The sequence below is a fragment of the Ranitomeya variabilis genome, chromosome 4 (assembly GCF_051348905.1).
Source record: "Ranitomeya variabilis isolate aRanVar5 chromosome 4, aRanVar5.hap1, whole genome shotgun sequence".
Classification (NCBI taxonomy): domain Eukaryota; kingdom Metazoa; phylum Chordata; class Amphibia; order Anura; family Dendrobatidae; genus Ranitomeya; species Ranitomeya variabilis.
Genome location: NC_135235.1, coordinates 250594017 through 250617927, shown reverse-complemented (window position 1 = coordinate 250617927; position 23911 = coordinate 250594017). Strand labels below are relative to the sequence as shown.

The 23911-nt window shown below is 46.5% G+C and overlaps 1 protein-coding gene across 2 annotated transcripts in view; it reads right to left on the bottom strand.

Annotated features, from left to right (window-relative positions):
• Window positions 1-23911, bottom strand: part of KIRREL3 (kirre like nephrin family adhesion molecule 3) — an 823243-nt gene that overhangs the window by 257661 nt on the left and 541671 nt on the right. For both annotated transcript variants that reach the window (XM_077249436.1, XM_077249437.1), the window contains exons 3-4: window positions 9401-9550; window positions 8455-8604 (exon numbers count right to left, since the gene is read on the bottom strand). In XM_077249436.1, coding sequence (XP_077105551.1) covers window positions 8455-8604; window positions 9401-9550 — 300 coding nt within the window. The remainder of the gene's footprint in view (window positions 1-8454; window positions 8605-9400; window positions 9551-23911) is intronic.

Below are 23911 nucleotides of genomic sequence, written 5' to 3'. Positions count from 1 at the left end.
GGCCCTGTCTACAAGGTACAGATTGAGACTGGGGCATCCGCCCCTAGAGTACTTCACAGAAATATGCTGCGGCCTTGCCGGTCTGAGGTCTGCTCTACACCATTGTCGCCTGAAGGCGCTACTCCACTTCCTGAATCTATCATGCCTGATGGTGAAATCAATAATGAGTGGTGGACCGTCCCTGACACAGTATGGGGTCCTCAGCCGCACAGAGACTTTAATCCCATGGATGTACCAGTACCGCCATGCAAGGACGAGACCAGACAAGAGCTCGCAATGTCTCCTGCAACAAGAGGTCCTCTGGAAGATAGTCAAGCCTTGCCTGACAGCCAAGAGCTTTGGAGATCCCAGAGGTCTAATGCAGGGGTACCACCAGTCCGATATGTAGAACAGTGTGCTCTGTCTGTTTTTACACCTTTGTTGCCCCCTCTATAGGTGCTGTTTCCGCATTGCACGTTCCTCCATTACACTTTGACCCTGATGCTGTGATGGCCGAGGACGACCATCATCAAGAAGGGAGGCATGTAAGAGGGTGGTGCTGTTATGGACAGTAAGGAACACGCTGTCACTTTAAGAGGCTGCACCGCCTTGTCTGGCGTGATGGAATGTTCTGCTTCTCACCTGCAATAATCGTTGCAATGAAGTAGTCTGTGCAGAGTGCAGGTGTGGAGCTGGAGCAGCGTGTGTGAGCTGAGGCTGCGGCAGAGAGGACTTTTGTGCTGATAGCTGAAAGAGAGAAAGACTGTGTCCTGATATAGCTGCAAGAGAGCCACGAAGATACAGAGAAAGGGACTTACAGTTTCCAGGAGCATCCCTAGGATCCAGAAGCAAGGAGAAGACCACGCTTCACAGAGCTGACAGAAAGCCGTGCGCACCACCATATAGACTGCTGGCGGCCCCCCTGGGACTGGAGCTGATTCTCCAACATCACCGTGAGTCTGTTCCTGTTTGGTGCACCTGTTAGGGCTTAGTGTAGGCTTCAATAGTCAGTACACGGGAGCCATGTGGCCTGCTTAGTAAAGGCCAGGGAGGTTATACGTAGAGTAGCATCATCACCTGTTTATTGTTTACATATGCTTGTTAGACATTTTGAGTCTGTATAGTTGGAGCACCGTGCTGTTTTACGGAAAAGTTAAAGTTCATAACTCTTGTAAATTGTCTGTTGCCATTGTATACCCCTGTTTGCATCTTCCTCATTCCCTTCAATCCTTGCCTTCCAATAAATCTACCCTTTGTTGTTTGCACCTCATCTTGTGTACAGTACAGTCATGGCCAAAAGTTTTGAGAACAACACCAAAATTATATTTTCACATGATCTGCTGCCCTCTGGTTTTTATTAGTGTTTGTCTGATGTTTATATCACATACAGAAATATAATTGCAATCATATTATGAGTACCAACAGGTTATATTGACAGTTAGAATGAGTTAATGCAGCAAGTCAATATTTGCAGTGTTGACCCTTCTTCTTCAAGACCTCTGCAATTCTCCCTGGCATGCTCTCAATCAACTTCTGGACCAAATCCTGACTGATAGCAGTCCATTCTTGCATAATCAATGCTTGCATTTTGCCAGAATTTGTTGGTTTTTGTTTGTCCACCCATCTCTTGATGATTGACCACAAGTTCTCAATGGGATTAACCCCTTCACCCCCGGAGCTTTTTCCGTTTTTCAGTTTTCGTTTTTCGCTCCCCTCCTTCCCAGAGCCATAACTTTTTTATTTTTCCGTCAATTTGGCCATGTGAGGGCTTATTTTTTTGCGGGACGAGTTGTACTTTTGAACTACATCATTGGTTTTAGCAAGTCGTGTACTAGAAAACGGGAAAAAAATTCCAAGTGCAGTGAAATTGCAAAAAAAGTGCAATCCCACACTTGTTTTTTGCTTGCCTATTTTGCTAGGTTCACTAAATGCTAAAACTGACCTACCATTATGATTCTCCAGGTCACTACGAGTTCATAGACACCTAACTTGACTAGGTTATTTTTCACCTAAGTGGTGAAAAAAAATTCCAAACTTTGCAAAAAACAAAACAAAATTGCGCCATTTTCCGATACTCGTAGCGTCTCCATTTTTCGTGATCTGGGGTCAGGTGAGGGCTTATTTTTTGCGTGCTGAGCTGGCGTTTTTAATGATAGCATTTTGGTGCAGATACGTTCTTTTGATCGCCCGTTATTGCATTTTAATGCAATGTCGTGGCGACCAAAAAAACGTAAATCTGGCGTTTCGATTTTTTTTCTCATTACGCCATTTAGAGATCAGGTTAATGCTTTTTTTTTTTTGATAGATCGGGCGATTCTGAACGCGGCGATACCAAATATGTGTAGGTTGGGGTTTTTTTAATTGATTTATTTTGATTGGGGCGAAAGGGGGGTGATTTAAACTTTTATATATTTTTTATTTTTTTCACATTTTTAAAAACTTTTTTTTTTTACTTTTGCCATGCTTCTATAGCCTCCATGGGAGGCTAGAAGCAGGCACAGCCCGATCGGCTCTGCTATGCAGCAGTGATCATAAGATCGCTGCTACACAGCAGATTTGCAGGTGTGCTGTGAGCGCCGTCCACAGGGGGGCGCTCACAGCCACCGGCAATCAGTAACCATAGAGGTCTCCAGGACCTCTATGGTTACAATGGAGGAGCATCGCCGACCCCCGATCATGTGACGGGGGTCGGCGATGCGCTCATATCCGGCCGCACGGCCGGATGCGGTAGTTAAATGCCGCTGTCTGCGTTTGACAGCGGCATTTAACTAGTTAATAGGCGCGCGCAGATCGCGATTCTGCCCGCGCCTATTGCGGGAACATGTCAGCTGTTCAAAACAGCTGACATGTCCCGGCTTTGATGTGCGCTCACCGCCGGAGCCCACATCAAAGCGGGGGTCCCGACATGTGACGTACTATACCGTCACATGTCGGGAAGGGGTTAAGATCTGGGGAGTTTCCAGGCCATGGACCCAAAATCTCTATGTTTTGTTCCATGAGCCATTTAGTTATCACCTTTGCTTTATGGCAAGGTGCTCCATCATGCTGGAAAAGGCATTGTTGGGCGCCAAACTGCTCTTGGACGGTTGGGAGAAGTTGCTCTTGGAGGACATTCTGGTACCATTCTTTATTCATGGCTGTGTTTTTAGGCAAGACTGAGTGAGCCGATTCCCTTGGCTGAGAATCAACCCCACACATGAATGGTTTCAGGATGCTTTACAGTTGGCATGAGACAAGACTGGTGGTAGCGCTCACCTCTTCTTCTCCGAATAAGCTGTTTTCCAGATGTCCCAAACAATCGAAAAGGGGATTCATCAGAGAAAATGACTTTGCCCCAGTCCTCAGCAGTCCACTCCCTGTACCTGTTGCAGAATATCAGTCGGTCCCTGATGTTTTTCTGGAGAGAAGTGGCTTCTTTGCTGCCCTCCTTGAAACCAGGCCTTGCTCAGAGTCTCCGCCTCACAGTGCGTGCAGAAGCTCTCACACCAGGCTGCTGCCATTCCTGAGCAAGCTCGGCACTGCTGGTAGTCCGATCCTGCAGCTGAAACAGTTTTAAGATACGGTCCTGGCGCTTGCTGGTCTTTCTTGGGCGCCCTGGAGCCTTTTTGACAACAATGGAAGCTCTCTCCTTGAAGTTCTTGATGATGCGATAGATTGTTGACTGAGGTGCAATCTTTGTAGCTGCGATACTCTTCCCTGTTAGGCCATTTTTGTGCAGTGCAATGATGGCTGCACGTGTTTCTTTAGAGATAACCATGGTTAACTCAAGAGAAACAATGATACCAAGCACCAGCCTTCTTTTAAAGTGTCCAGTGATGTCATTCTTACTTAATCATGACTGATTGATCCATTAACACAGGTGTGGGTGTTGATGAGGACAGGGCTGGCGATCAATCACTAAAACGATGTTAGCTGCTCCTTTTAAGACAGGACTGCAATGATGTTGAAATGTGTTTTGGGGGTTAAAGTTCATTTTCTGGGCAAATATTGACTTTGCAAGTACAGTAATTGCTGTTAAGCTGATCACTCTGACATTCAGGAGTATATGCAAATTGCCATTAGAAAAAATGAAGCAGTAGACTTTGGAAAAATTAATATTTGTCTCATTCTCAAAATTTTTGTCCATGACTGTAGTCTTCCTGCACCGTGGTGGTCCCCCGGCCATCGCTTCAGTACAGCGCTCAGGAGGTTGTCATCTGGAGTTCTCATAAACCTGAGGATGACTTCTCTTATTCGGAGGTGTTTTGCAAACTCCATGTGCAGCCCCCCACACTTAGCAGCTCATGGAAGCTAGAGTCACTAGTCAGTGATCATCAGTGTCCTAATGAAGAAGAGCTGCAGTGTAAAGCACAGGGCAGAGGCAAAGCAGAGATATTCTGATGTCAGTCAACCTCACAGTCCAGCAGACAATGCAGTGGAGCTACAGTGACTTATCGAACCTACTGGATCAGAGCCGCAGTATAAAGCACGGAAAAAGACAAAGCGGCAGCCTGAGGCTTTGATGAGAAAGCATATGCACCAATCAGCTGTTGGCAGCTCCTGCTGAGGCTTGTTGTCCCTAGTGTATAGAGCCAGAACCCCAGAGGATGCACACTACTAGTGGCCGTTCTCGGTACTGCAGCTCCACCCCTATGACAGTGAATGTGAGCTGCAGTACCAAGATCACTCACAACACAGGTTATGGCGCTGTGCTGTCATATCTGTGTGTACATCCGGCAGCCAGAGCTGCATACAGCTGATATCGGAAATGCCGAGCGCCGGACCCCCACTGATCTGATCCTGATAACCTATCCTAAGGATACACCATCAATATGTAACCCGGACCTCTGCGTCAGTAGAGATTGTAAGGAGCAGACAGGATCTGTGCAGTCGTTAGGTGCCATGATGTGAGGGTCACAGTAATGTCAGGGTGCTCCCACGCCGCCCTTGTATCCCTGCCCCTCGGATGGTGATTTTTGGCCTGATCATGTAGTCTTCGCTGCATTTGCTCTCTGGTATCACCATCTTCTATCGCAGGGCCCGTGCAGTGCTTCTGCCTGGCTCCGCTCGTCCCCCCGGACCTCCTCCGCTGGTGATGTGCTGCTGCCATTGATTGATCATTGTCAGTGTAATCTTCAGCTCTTGAAAGCGGCCGGTCCCAGGTGCCTCCAGGTACAAGAGAGCGAGTGATTGTTCCTGAGGCTGGAAAAGCCTCGTGCCACTCAGCGGCGGAGCGGCGCACTTACCCTGGCCTTGCCCTTGTCAAGCCATTATAGTCGTCTCTGTACAAGTAGCATTGATTTACTGTCTGCGAGGACAAAGCTTTTCCACCGCTGCTCTGATTCCAGAGGTCAGCCATCAATTTACAGATGCAATGGCGCACCTGACCTCCCGCACTAACCCACTATGGCATGGACCGCGGAGGTAGAGAATGGCGCATGGGGTGGCACACAGGGCAGAGGACAGCGGGACAACTGTACGGAGAGAAGAGGCGATGAATGTAAGACCCAGTGACAGCAGATATTGACCCCTGACTGATGCAGAGAAAAGTCCCAGACCAAAGGCAGTGATGGAGACTGCGATGTATTGTAAGGGACACATCCCCCGGACCATCCCACCAGAAAAAAGGCTCAGAGGATAGTGAGGTCTCCGGGCCACATAACACCGTCTATTAGCCGTATACTTATATATACCGACCGACCGAGGATGGAAGGACGAGACAATCAGACGTCATAAACGTGATCGGAACACAAAACTGGAAGACGTCACGGGGAAACCAGTGTAACCTCTATGATCCATCATCTATCTATCCATCCATCATCTATTATCCATCTATCCACTGTCTATCCATCCATCCCTCATCTATCCATCCATCCATCATCTATTATCCATCTATCCACTGTCTATCCATCCATCATCTATCTATCCATCCATCCACTGTCTATCCATCCATCCCTCATCTATCTATCTATCTATCTATCTATCTATCCATCCATCATCTATTATCCATCCATCCACTGTCTACCCATCCATCCATCATCTATTATCCATCTATCCACTGTCTATCGATTCATCCATCCCTCATCTATCTATCCATCCATCATCTATTAACCATTCATCCACTGTCTATCCATCCATCCATCCCTCATCTATCTATCTATCTATCTATCTATCTATCTATCTATCTATCTATCTATCTATCTATCCTTCCATCATCTATTATCCATCCACTGTCTATCCATCCATCCCTCATCCATCTATCTGTCCATCTAACCATCCATCCATCATCAATCTATCCACCTCTCTGCCCATATCTATCTGCTATCCATCCCTTATCTATCTATTCATCCATCATCTATTATCCATCTATCCACTGTCTATCCATCCAACCATCATCTATCCATCCATCCACTGTCTATCTATCCATCATCTATTATCCATCCATTCCTCGTCTATCTATCCATCGTCTATCCATCAATCCACCGTCTATCTGTCCATCCACCTCTCTGCCCATATCTATCTGCTATCCATTCCTCATCTAGCTATCCATCCATCCTTTTTCTATCTATCCATCCACCTCTCTGCCCTCATCTATCTGCTATCCATCCCTTAACTATCTATCCATCCATCATCTATTATCCATCCATCCACTGTCTATCCATCCATCCCTCATCTAGCTATCTAGCCATCCAACCATCTATCAATTCATCCATCCATCGTCTATCCATCCCTCCATTCACCTCTCTGCCCTCATCTATCTGCTAGCCATCCCTCATCTATCTATCCATCCATCCCTCCATCCACCTCTCTGCCCATATCTATCTGCGATCCATCCATCCATCCCTTGTCTATCTATCCATCCACCTCTCTGCCTTCATGTATCTGTATCCCTCCCTCTTTATCACGTCTGTCTGTCATCCATCCTCCTGTCTTTCTTACATGTTTTTCTTCCTTAATTTCTTTTCTGTTAGTATTTCCTCCATCTTCCTCATCATTCGGGTGTGGTGACCCCCGTCACATGCCGGCACCTCCAGGGAGGGAGGTAAAATCTCACCAGACAGACAGTATTTTGTGTGAAGCTCTGATTGACGCTCGGCACTAATTAGAGGTGGGCATGACGGGCCGGACCCCCGGCGGGTCTCCCGTGGTGGGCTGCACACACGCTGCCAATACATGTATACCCCCAGAAGATGCCCGCGGATACAGGGTCTCCTCCGCACGCCGCCCCCCCTCACCACTTTGATCTGCAGATGCACTTAAAACCCCAGTGATTCAGCCAGAACTGTTTACCTAGCATTTCTCCGAGAATCCGTCATGTTTGACTTTCTCCAAACTGTTTAATTAACATCACGGCGTATTGAAACCTCTAATGAGCAGCGCTGCCTCGGAAATCACCCAATCATCGCGCCTCAATCAATTCCTTTCCAACTCTTATCAACTCATCACGGTTGTTTTTTAGGCTTAACGCGGCGCCGGCTTTAAAGTCACAATTTACATAATGAGGTGCGGCGGTTCTAGTCACCGGCGATGTGACGGATCTGCATCCTCTCCACCGAGATAAATATTGCATCTCATCGCGGGTATTGATTCCGCGTCCTGTAAGTGGCCAAGTGAATATCCCGCAGATTAGGGACATTTACACGAGTGAAAGACATTTTTGTATTTGCTTGTCTGATCTCAGGCACTTGACCGCTATCTTATGCTGTAATAACAGAGGTGGCATCATGGCGGCATCACCGGGGGCATCACATGTATTACATCCCGCAGATAATGGACTTCAATATGTTCTAGGCAATCAGTATAATCTGCTATCGGCTTGTTTGGTCTGGAGAGAGGATCGCTGCAGTGTTCTGACATGAAGTGTGCCGCCCTCCTCCACAACCACACCCGCATCGGCGGAGATCTCCAGCTCTGAGATCCCCATCAACCTGTCACTTGTGGAGTGTGACATGTTATTGTAAGACGCCATTATGTTCTTACGGTGTGATGATCCTTGAAGGGGAGAAGGTGACAGGTGTGACGTGTGAATGTCTCCTGCATCTGCAGCACCACAATTCCTGTGCAGAAGTTCACACTACCCTTGTGCGGCCGCCATGCAGGACCCAAGTGAACGTCGGACCAGGGCAGTGCGACTGTATTACTGATCTCTAGTCATGGCAGTAATTGGGAAGACGTCCTCCACTAACACTTTGTACCATCTTATATTGTCTTCTAGAATAACGCCTTGTGGTGACAATAATGGCGGCTCATCGCCGCTGCTGCCAATATGCCCCATTCCAGGAGGATACTATTATCCGATGGTTTTTGCAGATGGTCGGGACATTTTGTATCAATCAGTTATAAAAGGAACAAGATGAATCCTGCAATGAAGAAACTATTATGCAGGGAGGACTCAATTAAAGGGGCAGTAAACGTGACTATCCTTTACATGATCTGTCTTTAGATAAGATATCCCTTTAAGAAAATGGATTCTCCAGTAAGAAGGAATTCACTTACCCAGAACTGTGAGCCGGGCCGGCCGTGATCTGATGGCGGCTTGTATAGCCTGACATTCATACAAGGCATCATCCTGGAGCTCCGCGCGCTGAATCTTTAAGTGGTGCTCTCCAGACGAGTGGTCGCCCTCCACAGAGTATCGGGGGTAGCCTAAACCAGAGACAAGGTGTATGGAGCCATCAATTCTACCATTAGACACAAAAGCTGTTCGTCCCCCAAAGCCACCATTGTAGTAGCCATTCCCTGCTGCCTCCTTCTAGATGGCGACCTATCCCAGGACTAGGTGAGCCCCTGACCTTACCCTGCAGTGTGCTCGGCACCTTACAACAACCCTACTAGGGGGACCCCCGGAACAAGAATCTGAGGGTAGGGCTCTAATGCTTACAGGAGCCCACCCTGAAGACCCCAAATTGGGGGTGTATCATTATAGGGCACGCTGCATTCTCTCGTTCTGCTGGGATTGTGGCTGTGATACATTGAAACAATCTAAAGGTGAAACATAAATAATCTCTGCTGTAAGGCTGTGTGCACATGTCCCGGATTTTTTGCGTTTTTTCGTGTTTTTTCGCTATAAAAACGCATAAAAAACCGCATACATAAGCATCCCACCATTTACAATGCATTCCGCAATTTTTGTGCATATGTTGTGTTTTTTTCCGCAAAAAAAAACGCAATGCGGTTAAAAATGCAACATGTTCATTAATTTTGCAGATTTTTTGCGGATTTCCCACTATATTATTGCATTGGGAACCTCCGGAAAAATCCACAAAAAAAAAAAGCGAGAAAAACACGGAAAAACGCGAAAAAAACGCATGCGGATTTCTTGCAGAAAATGTCCGGTTTTGTTCAGGAAATTTCTGCAAGAAATCCTGACGTGTGCACATAGCCTTAAAGTGTGTAAAAGCGCATAGTCCATAGAAATGACGCTGTCATGGACGTCCCATACCAGAAAGGTCTCTTCCGACCCCTAGCGCCAGTCCGTCTTTGATCCAGAGCACGACGCCATGATAACCGGGGATGGCACACGGTAAGCTCACCGGCCTGCCGGCCACCACAACTTGGTCCTGCGGTTGTTGGGTAAAGGAGGAGGATTGACCTGAGGAGAGAACAGACAGAGATCGTTATTAATGTTGGCGTCTTTTATGGTCACACAAGCAAATCTTATTATCTAGTCACCAGTAGAGTTATTGCTACCCCAATGTACAATTAGGAGCCGCGTTACTCCCCCCGTGGGGCAGGGAGGACCCCTACCACCCAATAGCTCTGTCCCTGCACTTTGTAGATGCGGCCATATTTCACTGGCTGCGTAAGACGCCGCTCTGTACAGGACTCAGACGCTGGATTCAACTTCTACAATCTACTAATAAATTAGAAATGAGCAGAACAGGCAGACTTTTTTTTTTTGTTTTGCATAAAAAACGAGCGCCATCATCTGCATCGCTCAGAACAGAAACATTTCTTTCCCAAGTTCATAAAAAAATGATAACAATAATCTCGGCTTTATTTAAATTGCGAGCTCTCGAATGAACGACAGCGCCGAGTACGACGTAATAACGTGTTTGGTCTGGAAGTATTACTGGCAAATTGATTGTGTGTATTACGTCCGCCTCGAGGGCTCCACTCCGGCCACTTCCTCGCCTCAACCTTTCTGATTGAGGCGTCTTCTGGACGAAGAGGCGATGGACAATAAGAGGCAGAAATGGGAGATGCGAGACGCCTCTCGTACAATCACACAATTACTGATTAATCCAGAAGAAGCAATGGTCAACAAATCTCTCATCACCAAGAGATGAAAGGGATCCCTGTGAGATGAAGCCACATCCAGGACATCGCAGGGGTCGCACATTCCTGGATTGATCTGTCTGAAAAAAATGGCACAAATACAACAAAATGTGCCCCAGGTTTACTAACTGCAAACACTGAGGGCCGTGGGTACGTTACATCGTTCACTGCGAGGTAGCGGCAGCACGTAGCCATGTTTGATGGTGTGCCCGGCGTCGTTTGCCGTGTGCCAGAGATTCCAGAAGGTAGAAGGCCGAAGCTACAGCAATCCTCAGAAAAATTGTATGACAAAAAATATCTGCACAACTTGTCTTTTGTGCGACTATTTCTGAGCTACAATTTAGCTATTAAAAAATGGCAGAATCACAGAGCAGTTACATGCAAGTCGCTGTCTCAGGAGACTTGCATTAAAGTCAATAACCTCCGAGTCACACGCGACTTGTAACCATCGACAGGAAATCCAGCGCATTAGGAAACATTTCAGAATGTGTCACAGTAGCTTTAGGATGCATGTGCAATGTGGCACCATGGGGGTATTTTTGTATGAAATGTTACAATGTAACGCCACCATATCCCTAACCTAAGGCAGCACTAGCTTCTCATCATGAGTGACATGGGTGTGAGGTTAGGCCTCTTTCACACTAGCGTCATGCACTGCACGTCGCTATGCGTCGTTTTGCAGAAAAAACGCATCCTGCAAAATTGCTGGCAGGATGCGTTTTTTCTCCATAGACTTTTATTAGTGACGCAGTGCGACGCAATGCCACACGTCGCAACCGTGTTGCGTCAGACCGTTACACCAAAAAACGTTGCATGTAACGTTTTTTGGTGCGTCGTCTGCAGCATTTCCAACCGCGCATGCGCGGCTGGAACTCCGCCCCTCCTCCCCGGACCTCACAATGGGGCAGCGGATGCGTTGAAAAACAGCATCCGCTGCCCCCGTTGTTCGGCGCTTGCGCAATATGCGTCGGTGTGCTGCAACGTCGCATTGCGATGTGCAGTGCTCGACGCTAATGTGAAAGTAGCCTTACATTTACACTTGGCAGATTTGTAGCAAAATTTTGCATACACCTGAATAGGGTTTGTAAAACTACATGCACCTGCAGCAGAAGCCCCCCATTCAGATGTATAGAAGTGATCAGAATGCTGGGGGTCGCATGAATATGTGGGCACGTGACTGCCATACGGCGGCGCAGTGCAGCCCAATGAAACCGGATTCATAAATGTTGCAGAGTTTTTTAACTTTACAGTTAGAAATTCATTGCAAATTGCATATTATTAATGGCCGGGCAGTTTCTGCAGAACCATGCGTCCATTAACAAGAAGCAAACAATTTGCTGGACGGTGTATGATGCAAAACTGCACAAATCATCAGGGCCAAAAGTAAAGAACATCAGACACAAAATAATTGGACGATTTGGTCTGTAGATCATATGCCCAATAATAGGGATTAAGTGAAGGGGCAAAAACTGCAGCAGACAGGTAAGACGTTAGCAACAAATAATCGCCCGGCTCCTCATCATCCTGGAGACCTCACTGAAAATTAACCTTCTCAAAGGTGACAGATTGTCCCGGGGGAAGAGGAAACGGAGCCCATCAGTGATCAAAACTAAATGTCAGGAGAACGTGACCGTCACCGCAACCGGGAGAGAAAGAAATCAGCCTCGAGTCTCAGAAAAAGGCAATAACAGGATCCTTCTCCCAACCAAAGCTCCATGTGGTGGACACTGGGAAAAATGGCAGAGGCGGCAAACAGACCGCCCGATGTCCCAGAAACAGGTACTGCTGAATGTGTCCCGATAACGACTACACCCGCGGAGGTAGAACGGAGCGGCTGAGCTCCACAAATCTGATCTGTTAAGTTCCTTAGTTTGTTTTTACCAGATGATGCAAACGACAAGTGTGAGGAGCCGATTCAGCTGTGGCCATGAGCCTTGTGTCCTAAATATCCACAGCTGCCCCCCAATATCACATGGAAAGTCCGTCCTCCAATATCATAAGGAAAATCCCCCCCCCCCGATATCACAAGGAAAATCCCACCCCCCCGATATCACATGGAAAGTCCGTCCTCCGATATCACATGGAAAGTACCCCCCCCGATATCACAAGGAAAATCCCACCGCCCGATATCACATGGAAAGTCCCCCCGATATCTCACAAGGAAAGTCCCCCCCCCGATGTCACATGGGAAGTCCGTCCCCCGATATCACATGGAAAGTCCCCCCGATATCACAAAGAAAATCCCATCCTCCGATATCACATGGAAAGTCCGTCCCCCGATATCACATGGAAAGTCCCCCCCCCCCCGATATCACAAAGAAAATCCCACCCTCCGATATCACATGGAAAGTCCGTCCCCCGATATCACATGGAAAGTCCCCCCCCCCCGATATCACAAAGAAAATCCCACCCTCCGATATCACATGGAAAGTCCGTCCCCCGATATCACATGGAAAGTCCCCCCCCCGATATCACAAAGAAAATCCCACCCTCCGATATCACATCGAAAGTCTGTCCCCCGATATCACAAGGAAAGTCCCCCCGATATCACATCGAAAGTCTGTCCCCCAATATCACATGGAAAGTCCCCCCCGATATCACAAGGTAAATCCCACCCCCAATGTCACATGTAAAGCCCCCCGATATCACATGGAAAGCCCCCCCGATGTCATATGGAAAGTCTCCCCCGATGTCATATGGAAAGTCCGTCCCCCGATACCACAAGAAAAGTCCGTCCCCCGATATCACATGGAAAGTCCCCTCCGATATCACAAGAAAAGTCCGTCCTCCGATATCACATGGAAAGTCCCCTCCGATATCACAAGAAAAGTCCATCCTCAGATATCACATGGAAAGTCCGTCCCCCAATATCACATGGAAAGTCCCCCCCGACATCACATAGAAAGTCCCCCCCCGATATCACATGGAAAGTCCCCCCTGATATCACAAGAAAAGTCCATCCTCCGATATCACAAGAAAAGTCCATCCTCCGATATCACATGGTATGTCCGTCTCCCGATAACACATGGAAAGTCCGTCCTCTGACATCACATGGATAGTCCCCCCCGATATCACATGGAAAGTCTGTCTCCCATTATCACATGGAAAGTCCGTCCTCCAATATCACATGGAAAGTCCCCCCTGATATCACATGGAAAGTCCGTCCCCCGATATCATATGGAAAGTCCGTCCCCCGATATCACATGGAAAGTCTGTCCCCCGATATAAGGTGATGTTGTATAAAACCGCAACTGTAAGGGATGGAATATAAAACCGCAACTGTAAGGACCAGAGTATAAAACCACAACTATAAGGACCGGTGTATAAAACCGAAACTGTAAGGACCAGAGTATAAAACCACAACTATAAGGACCAGAGTATAAAACTACAACTATAAGGACAGGTGTATAACGCCCCAACTATAAGGACCAGTGTATAAAGCCACAACTATAAGGACCGGTGTATAAAACCACAACTATAAGGACCAGTGTATAAAGCCAGAACTATAAAGACAGGTGTATAAAGCCAGAACTATAAGGACCAGTGTATAAAGCCAGAACTATAAGGATCAGTGTATAAAGCCACAACTATAAGGACCAGTGTATAACGCGCCCCCCCAACTAAAAGGACCGGTGTATAAAGCCCCAACTATAAGGACCAGTGTATAATGCCGGAACTATAAGGACCGGTGTATAAAGCCCCAACTATAAGGACCAGTGTATAGAGCCCCAACTATAAGGACCAGCGTATAACGCCCCCCCAACTAAAAAGACTGGTGTATAAAGCCCCAACTATAAGGACCAGTGTATAAAGCCAGAACTATAAGGACCGGTGTATAAAGCCACAACTATAAGGACCAGTGTATAAAGCCAGAACTATAAGGACCGGTGTATAAAGGCACAACTATAAGGACCGGTGTATAAAGCCAGAACTATAAGGATCAGTGTATAAAGCCACAACTATAAGGACCGGTGTATAAAGCCACAACTATAAGGACCGGTGTATAAAGCCAGAACTATAAGGACCAGTGTATAAAGCCAGAACTATAAGGACCAGTGTATAAAGCCAGAACTATAAGGACCGGTGTATAAAGCCACAACTATAAGGACCGGTGTATAAAGCCAGAACTATAAGGACCAGTGTATAAAGCCAGAACTATAAGGACCGGTGTATAAAGCCACAACTATAAGGACCAGTGTATAAAGCCACAACTATAAGGACTGGTGTATAAAGCCACAACTATAAGGACCGGTGTATAAAGCCACAACTATAAGGACCGGAGTATAAAGCCAGAACTATAAGGACCAGTGTATAAAGCCACAACTATAAGGACCAGTGTATAAAGCAAAAAGAAAAAAAAGAGCATGAACCGCACATCCCAAAATCATACGTTGATCTAAAGCCGCTAGGCAAAAATTTAAATACTGAACATGAGGTTTTCAGTTTAACATTCTGATCAGACTGTATGAAGCCCACTGCCCCTTCACGGCAAACCTCGTAGTGGGTCCTAACACCCTAACGGGGCGGAGCCGTGCGGCGACCACCGCCGCAGCGGCCATGCACCAGCAGGGCGGACGGCCTGTTGCCCCACAGCACCCATGCTGCGAGACTGAGTCCCCAAGACTCCAGACCGCGCCGCCCCACCAGCACAAAGCCACAGCAACAATGGCCGCCACACAGCACCAGCACCAAAATGAAGGGAGCATTAGCAGGAGACTGCAAAGTAAGGGGTCTAGCCCATTTTGGCTCTCACTGAAGAGCTGGAGGAAGGCGAGTTGAAATGCTCCCTTCATTTTGGTGCTGGTGCTGTGTGGCGGCCATTGTTGCTGTGGCTTTGTGCTGGTGGGGCGGCGCGGTCTGGAGTCTTGGGGACTCAGTCTCGCAGCATGGGTGCTGTGGGGCAACAGGCCGTCCGCCCTGCTGGTGCATGGCCGCTGCGGCGGTGGTCGCCGCACGGCTCCGCCCCGTTAGGGTGTTAGGACCCACTACGAGGTTTGCCGTGAAGGGGCAGTGGGCTTCATACAGTCTGATCAGAATGTTAAACTGAAAACCTCATGTTCAGTATTTAAATTTTTGCCTAGCGGCTTTAGATCAACGTATGATTTTGGGATGTGCGGTTCATGCTCTTTTTTTTCTTTTTGCACATACCAGTGTATAAAGCCCCAACTATAAGGACCAGTGTATAAAGCCCCAACTATAAGGACCAGTGTATAAAGCCCCAACTATAAGGACAAGTGTATAAAGCCACAATTATAAGGACCGGTGTATAAAGCCCCAACTATAAGGACCGGTGTATAAAGCCAGAACTATAAGGACAGGTGTATAAAGCCAGAACTATAAGGACCAGTGTATAAAGCCAGAACTATAAGGATCAGTGTATAAAGCCACAACTATAAGGACCAGTGTATAACGCGCCCCCCCCAACTAAAAGGACCGGTGTATAAAGCCCCAACTATAAGGACCAGTGTATAATGCCGGAACTATAAGGACCGGTGTATAAAGCCCCAACTATAAGGACCAGTGTATAACGCCCCCCCAACTAAAAAGACTGGTGTATAAAGCCCCAACTATAAGGACCAGTGTATAAAGCCAGAACTATAAGGACCGGTGTATAAAGCCCCAACTATAAGGACCAGTATATAAAGCCAGAACTATAAGGACCGGTGTATAAAGCCAGAACTATAAGGACCGGTGTATAAAGCCACAACTATAAGGACCGGTGTATAACGCCCCCCCAACTAAAAAGACTGGTGTATAAAGCCCCAACTATGAGGACCGGTGTATAAAGCCAGAACTATAAGGACCAGAGTATAAAACCACTATAAGGACTAGAGTATAAAACTACAACTATAAGGACAGGTGTATAACTCCCCAACTATAAGGACTGGTGTATAAAGCCAGAACTATAAGGACCGGCTGCTGGCACATGGCGAGGAGGGATACTGGTGGTACGGACCCTCCTGATGGCTTTCACGCTTCTTTGATCAGACCCGGTGTTATTTGTATTATTAGTAATTTTCTTGTTTTCCTTCCAGGTTCCGCACAACATTGTGATTAAACGTTTTTATAAAGAGGTCGCCGTCATCAAACTAATAGGAAAGTGCTGAAAGTACAAGCAGAGGCCGAGCGACCGGCGCTGAAATTACATCAGACACTAAATCACCGCAGAACGGGCAAAATAGTAAACAACAAAAAGGTCGTCAGATAATTAGCAAATGTAAAGTGCACGATGCACAGTAAGGCTACGTTCACATTTGCGGTGTGCGCCGCAGCGTCGCCGCCGCAACGCACAGCGCAAATGTGAACACATGCACAACGCTGCTTTTTGCGCCGCATGCGTCCTTTTTTCCATTGATTTTGGACGCAGCAAAAATGCAACTTGCTGCGTCCTCTGCGCCCCGACGCGGGCGCCGCAGGGACGCATGCGGCGCAAAAAGCAAGTGCACCGCATGTCCATGCGCCCCCATGTTAAATATAGGGGCGCATGATGCATGCGGCGCCGCTGCGGTGCCCGACGCTGCGGCGCTAGCCGCGAATGTGAACGTAGCCTAAGAAAGCTGCCACCAACAGAGCAAAGGCGAGGTGCAAACACGACTGCGATCAGTCGGGATGTGGGCCTAGTATCAGATATGAGAGGTGATGTTCACACAGAGAAGGAGATCAGCAGCCGCCCCACGCCTTTCACTGTCGCTTCTCACGGATGTGCAGAGCTCCTGCTGCAACAATCAGACACTTTACAGCTGCCATATGGGTCTATAGACCGGAAATGTTTATCGAATGTTGTGAGCATGCTCTGTGCAGCGAGATGGAGGAGGAGTAAGTGAGGTGCTATATCACCCATTATTTGCCATGGTGAGTATAGTATAGTGAGCATGCTCTGTGGTCTGTGCAGAGAGGAGGAGGAGTAAGTGAGGTGCTATATCACCCATTATATGCCATGGTGGAGTATAGTATAGTGAGCATGCTCTGTGCAGCGAGATGGAGGAGGAGTAAGTGAGGTGCTATATCACCCATTATCTGCCATGGTGGAGTATAGTATAGTGAGCATGCTCTGTGGTCTGTGCAGAGAGGAGGAGGAGTAAGTGAGGTGCTATATCACCCATTATCTGCCATGGTGGAGTATAGTATAGTGAGCATGCTCTGTGGTCTGTGCAGAGAGGAGGAGGAGTAAGTGAGGTGCTATATCACCCATTATCTGCCATGGTGGAGTATAGTATAGTGAGCATGCTCTGTGGTCTGTGCAGAGAGGAGGAGGAGTAAGTGAGGTGCTATATCACCCATTATCTGCCATGGTGGAGTATAGTATAGTGAGCATGCTCTGTGGTCTGTGCAGAGAGGAGGAGGAGTAAGTGAGGTGCTATATCACCCATTATCTGCCATGGTGGAGTATAGTATAGTGAGCATGCTCTGTGGTCTGTGCAGAGAGGAGGAGGAGGAGTAAGTGAGGTGCTATATCACCCATTATATGCCATGGTGGAGTATAGTATAGTGAGCATGCTCTGTGGTCTGTGCAGAGAGGAGGAGGAGTAAGTGAGGTGCTATATCACCCATTATATGCCATGGTGGAGTATAGTATAGTGAGCATGCTCTGTGGTCTGTGCAGAGAGAGGAGGAGTAAGTGAGGTGCTATATCACCCATTATCTGCCATGGTGGAGTATAGTATAGTGAGCATGCTCTGTGGTCTGTGCAGAGAGGAGGAGGAGGAGTAAGTGAGGTGCTATATCACCCATTATTTGCCATGGTGGAGTATAGTATAGTGAGCATGCTCTGTGGTCTGTGCAGAGAGGAGGAGGAGTAAGTGAGGTGCTATATCACCCATTATCTGCCATGGTGGAGTATAGTATAGTGAGCATGCTCTGTGGTCTGTGCAGAGAGGAGGAGGAGGAGTAAGTGAGGTGCTATATCACCCATTATCTGCCATGGTGGAGTATAGTATAGTGAGCATGCTCTGTGGTCTGTGCAGAGAGGAGGAGGAGTAAGTGAGGTGCTATATCACCCATTATCTGCCATGGTGGAGTATAGTATAGTGAGCATGCTCTGTGGTCTGTGCAGAGAAGAGGAGGAGGAGTAAGTGAGGTGCTATATCACCCATTATCTCCCATCGGGGGAGTATAGTATAGTGGGCATGCTCTGTGGTCTGTGCAGAGAGGAGGAGGAGGAGTAAGTGAGGTGCTATATCACCCATTATTTGCCATGGTGGAGTATAGTATAGTGAGCATGCTCTGTGGTCTGTGCAGAGAGGAGGAGGAGGAGTAAGTGAGGTGCTATATCACCCATTATCTGCCATGGTGGAGTATAGTATAGTGAGCATGCTCTGTGGTCTGTGCAGAGAGGAGGAGGAGGAGTAAGTGAGGTGCTATATCACCCATTATCTGCCATGGTGGAGTATAGTATAGTGAGCATGCTCTGTGGTCTGTGCAGAGAGGAGGAGGAGGAGTAAGTGAGGTGCTATATCACCCATTATCTGCCATGGTGGAGTATAGTATAGTGAGCATGCTCTGTGGTCTGTGCAGAGAGGAGGAGGAGTAAGTGAGGTGCTATATCACCCATTATCTGCCATGGTGGAGTATAGTATAGTGAGCATGCTCTGTGGTCTGTGCAGAGAGGAGGAGGAGGAGTAAGTGAGGTGCTATATCACCCATTATTTGCCATGGTGGAGTATAGTATAGTGAGCATGCTCTGTGGTCTGTGCAGAGAGGAGGAGGAGGAGTAAGTGAGGTGCTATATCACCCATTATCTGCCATGGTGGAGTATAGTATAGTGAGCATGCTCTGTGGTCTGTGCAGAGAGGAGGAGGAGGAGTAAGTGAGGTGCTATATCACCCATTATCTGCCATGGTGGAGTATAGTATAGTGAGCATGCTCTGTGGTCTGTGCAGAGAAGAGGAGGAGGAGTAAGTGAGGTGCTATATCACCCATTATCTCCCATCGGGGGAGTATAGTATAGTGGGCATGCTCTGTGGTCTGTGCAGAGAGGAGGAGGAGGAGTAAGTGAGGTGCTATATCACCCATTATTTGCCATGGTGGAGTATAGTATAGTGAGCATGCTCTGTGGTCTGTGCAGAGAGGAGGAGGAGGAGTAAGTGAGGTGCTATATCACCCATTATCTGCCATGGTGGAGTATAGTATAGTGAGCATGCTCTGTGGTCTGTGCAGAGAGGAGGAGGAGTAAGTGAGGTGCTATATCACCCATTATCTCCCATCGGGGGAGTATAGTATAGTGGGCATGCTCTGTGGTCTGTTCAGAGAGGTGAGATCACGTGCTATTAGGTAGAAGTGATCCTGGACATTGTGATCCTGCATATAATGAGAAGTATTTGATTATGGAGAAGGATCTTTACAGAAAGTTTCAGCAGGTGATGATGAAGGTGAAAACTGCAGGATCTTCTAGTGGATCTGAAGGAAAGTGAATAAGGACATGAGGCGTATGACGGCGATTATCCCCTCCTGGGTCTAGCTATAATGTCCTCAGTCTCCTCTACATATTACGGTAATTCACCAGACATAATAAATCACTTCCCGCCATTCCTCTCCTTCCCCGTTTCTGTCCGGGGTTCACACATGACTTCACAGCCATCGTGTGAGCAGAGGACATGTTATTCGGAGAAGATGAGCGATTCCCTGCGTGTCCTCGGCCGGCCGTGCTGCTCTACATGACATTCACGTACGGCTCATAGTAAAAGAATGAGCTAATGAGGAGGAAAAATCCTAGAAAGGCAGCAGAAGGCGGACCGCGGCCACCATGAGGGTCCGCACGGACCCCATTACCGGGGCTGATCATGAACATTTATGAGGGTCCAGAGATAAACCCACAAATAAGAAAAGGTCAACTTATATATTCAGCAAAGCGGAGAACGGCCCAGAATGATATCCAAGACATGGCGGTATTAATAGTATTCACACCACTGATCAGCGCGGGTATGGCATCCGGGTATAAATACCACACTCGTCCATCTGCCCATAATAAAAAATGCATATACTGCCACCGAGCACCATCACATCCATTATCTGCCTCAGAGATACAGGTGTATATAATATATACTCCATATGTACCCCATTATCATACTACCCATATACTGCCACCGAGCACCATCACATCCATTATCTGCCTCAGAGATACAGGTGTATATAATATATACTCCATATGTACCCCATTATCATACTACCCATATACTGCCACCGAGCACCATCACATCCATTATCTGCCTCAGAGATACAGGTGTATATAATATATATCTCCGTATGTACCCCATTATCATACTACCCATATACTGCCACAGAGCACCATCACATCCATTATCTGCCTCAGAGATACAGGTGTATATAATATATATCTCCGTATGTACCCCATTATCATACTACCCATATACTGCCACCGAGCACCATCACATCCATTATCTGTCCCAGAGATACAGGTGTATATAATATATACTCCATATGTACCCCATTATCATACTACCCATATACTGCCACCGAGCACCATCACATCCATTATCTGCCTCAGAGATACAGGTGTATATAATATATATCTCCGTATGTACCCCATTATCATACTACCCATATACTGCCACCGAGCACCATCACATCCATTATCTGCCCCAGAGATACAGGTGTATATAATATATACTCCATATGTACCCCATTATCATACTACCCATATACTGCCACCGAGCACCATCACATCCATTATCTGCCTCAGAGATACAGGTGTATATAATATATACTCCATATGTACCCCATTATCATACTACCCATATACTGCCACCGAGCACCATCACATCCATTATCTGCCTCAGAGATACAGGTGTATATAATATATACTCCATATGTACCCCATTATCATACTACCCATATACTGCCACCGAGCACCATCACATCCATTATCTGCCTCAGAGATACAGGTGTATATAATATATATCTCCGTATGTACCCCATTATCATACTACCCATATACTGCCACAGAGCACCATCACATCTATTATCTGCCTCAGAGATACAGGTGTATATAATATATATCTCCGTATGTACCCCATTATCATACTACCCATATACTGCCACCGAGCACCATCACATCCATTATCTGCCTCAGAGATACAGGTGTATATAATATATACTCCATATGTACCCCATTATCATACTACCCATATACTGCCACCGAGCACCATCACATCCATTATCTGCCCCAGAGATACAGGTGTATATAATATATACTCCATATGTACCCCATTATCATACTACCCATATACTGCCACCGAGCACCATCACATCCATTATCTGCCTCAGAGATACAGGTGTATATAATATATATCTCCGTATGTACCCCATTATCATACTACCCATATACTGCCACAGAGCACCATCACATCTATTATCTGCCTCAGAGATACAGGTGTATATAATATATATCTCCGTATGTACCCCATTATCATACTACCCATATACTGCCACAGAGCACCATCACATCCATTATCTGCCTCAGAGATACAGGTGTATATAATAAATATCTCCGTATGTACCCCATTATCATACTGCCACAGAGCACATCACATCCATTTTCTGCCCCAGAGATACAGGTGTATATAATATATATATATATATATATATATATATATATATATATATATATATATATATCTCCCCATATACTGCCACAGAGCACCATCACATCCATTATCTGCCCCAGAGTTGTACAGTTGTCGTCAAAAGTTTACATACCCTGGCAGAATTTTTGCTTTCTTGGCCTTTTTTCAGAGAATATGAATGATAACACCAAAACATTTCCTCCACTCATGTTTAGTGGTTGGGTGAAGCCATTTATTGTCAAACTACTGTGTTTTCTTCTTAAATCATAATGACAACCCAAAACATCTAAATGACCCCGATCAAAAGTTCACACCCCCTGATGATTTTGGCCTGATAACATGCACAGAAGTTGACACAAATGGGTGTGACTGGCTACTAAAGGTAACGTCCTCACCTGTGACCTGTTTGCTTGTAATTACTGTGTGCATAAAAGCTGAGTGAGTTTCTGGGATCCAGACAGACTCTTGCATCTTTCATCCAGCCACTGATGTTTCTGGATTGTGAGTCATGGGGAAAGTAAAAGAATTGTCAACGGATCTACGGGAAAAGGTAGTTGAACTGTATAAAACAGGAAAGAGATACAAAAAATATCCAGGGAATTGATAATGCAAGTCAGCAGCGTTCAAACTGTGATTAACAAATGGAAAATCAGGGGCTCTGTAAAAACAAAACCACGGTCAGGTAGACCAACAAAAATGTCCTCCACAACTGCCAGGAAAATTGTTCGTGATGCAAAGAAAAACCCACAAATAACATCAGCTGAAATACAGAACTCTCTGAAAACTAGCGGTGTGGCAGTTTCAACATGCACAATAAGGAGGCACTTGAAGAAAAATGGGCTGCATGGTCGAGTCGCCAGAAGAAAGCCATTACTGCGCAAATGCCACAAACTATCTCGCCTACAATACGCAAAACAGCACAGAGACAAGCCTCAAAACTTCTGGAACAAGATAATTTGGAGCGATGAGAATAAACTTGAACTTTTTGGCCACAACCATAAACGTTACATTTGGAGAGAGGTCATCAAGGCCTATGATGAAAGAACACCATTCCTACTGTAAAGCACGGAGGTGGATCACTGATGTTTTGGGGATGTGTGAGCTACAAAGTCACAGGAAACTTGGTCAAAGTTGAAGGAAAGATGAATGCAGCACGTTATCAGCAGATACTGGAGGCAAATTTGCACTCATCAGCCCAGAAGCTGCGCATGAGACGTACTTGGACATTCCAACATGACAACGCTCCAAAACACAAAACCAAGTCGATTTGTCATTGGCTACAGCAGAACAAAGTGAAAGTTCTGTAGTGGCCATCTCTGTCTCCTGACCTCAGTATCATTGAGTCACTCTGGGGAGATCTCAAGCACGCAGTTCATGCTAGACAGCCCAGGAATTTACAGGAACTGGAGGCTTTTTGCCAAGACGAGTGGGCAGCTTTACCATCTGAGAAAATAAAGAACCTCATCCACAACTACCACAAAAGACTTCAAGCTGTCATTGATGTTAGAGAGGGCAATACACGGTATTAAGAAATGGGGTATGTGAACTTTTGATCAGGGTCATTTGGATGTTTTGGGTTGTCATGATTTAAAAAGAGAAAACACAGTAGTTTGACAATAAATGTCTTCACCCAACCACTAACCATGAGTGGAGAAAAAGTTTTGGTATTATCATTCATATTCTCTGAAAAAAAGGCCAAGAAAGCAAAAATTCTGCCAGGGTAAACTTTTGAGCTCAACCGTATGTGTATGTAATAATATGTATATCTCCACATCTACCCCCCCTGTGATGGTGTGATATGTTATGTGGGTATCATTTTGTGTATATTTATACTTTACTGATTTTCCTAGCGTTCTCTTGTTGCCCTATATCATTCCGTGTATTCCCCATATTGTCTACAGTAGAGTCTCAATTACCTTCCAAAAGGCTGATAATTGAATTAGCTCACTTAGGGTACTGTCACACAGTGGCACTTTGATCGCTCTGACGGCACGATCCGTGACGTTGCAGCGTCGCTTGATTATCGCTCCAGCGTCGTAGACTGCGGTCACACTTTGCAATGCACGGCGCTGGAGCGATAATTTCATGACGTA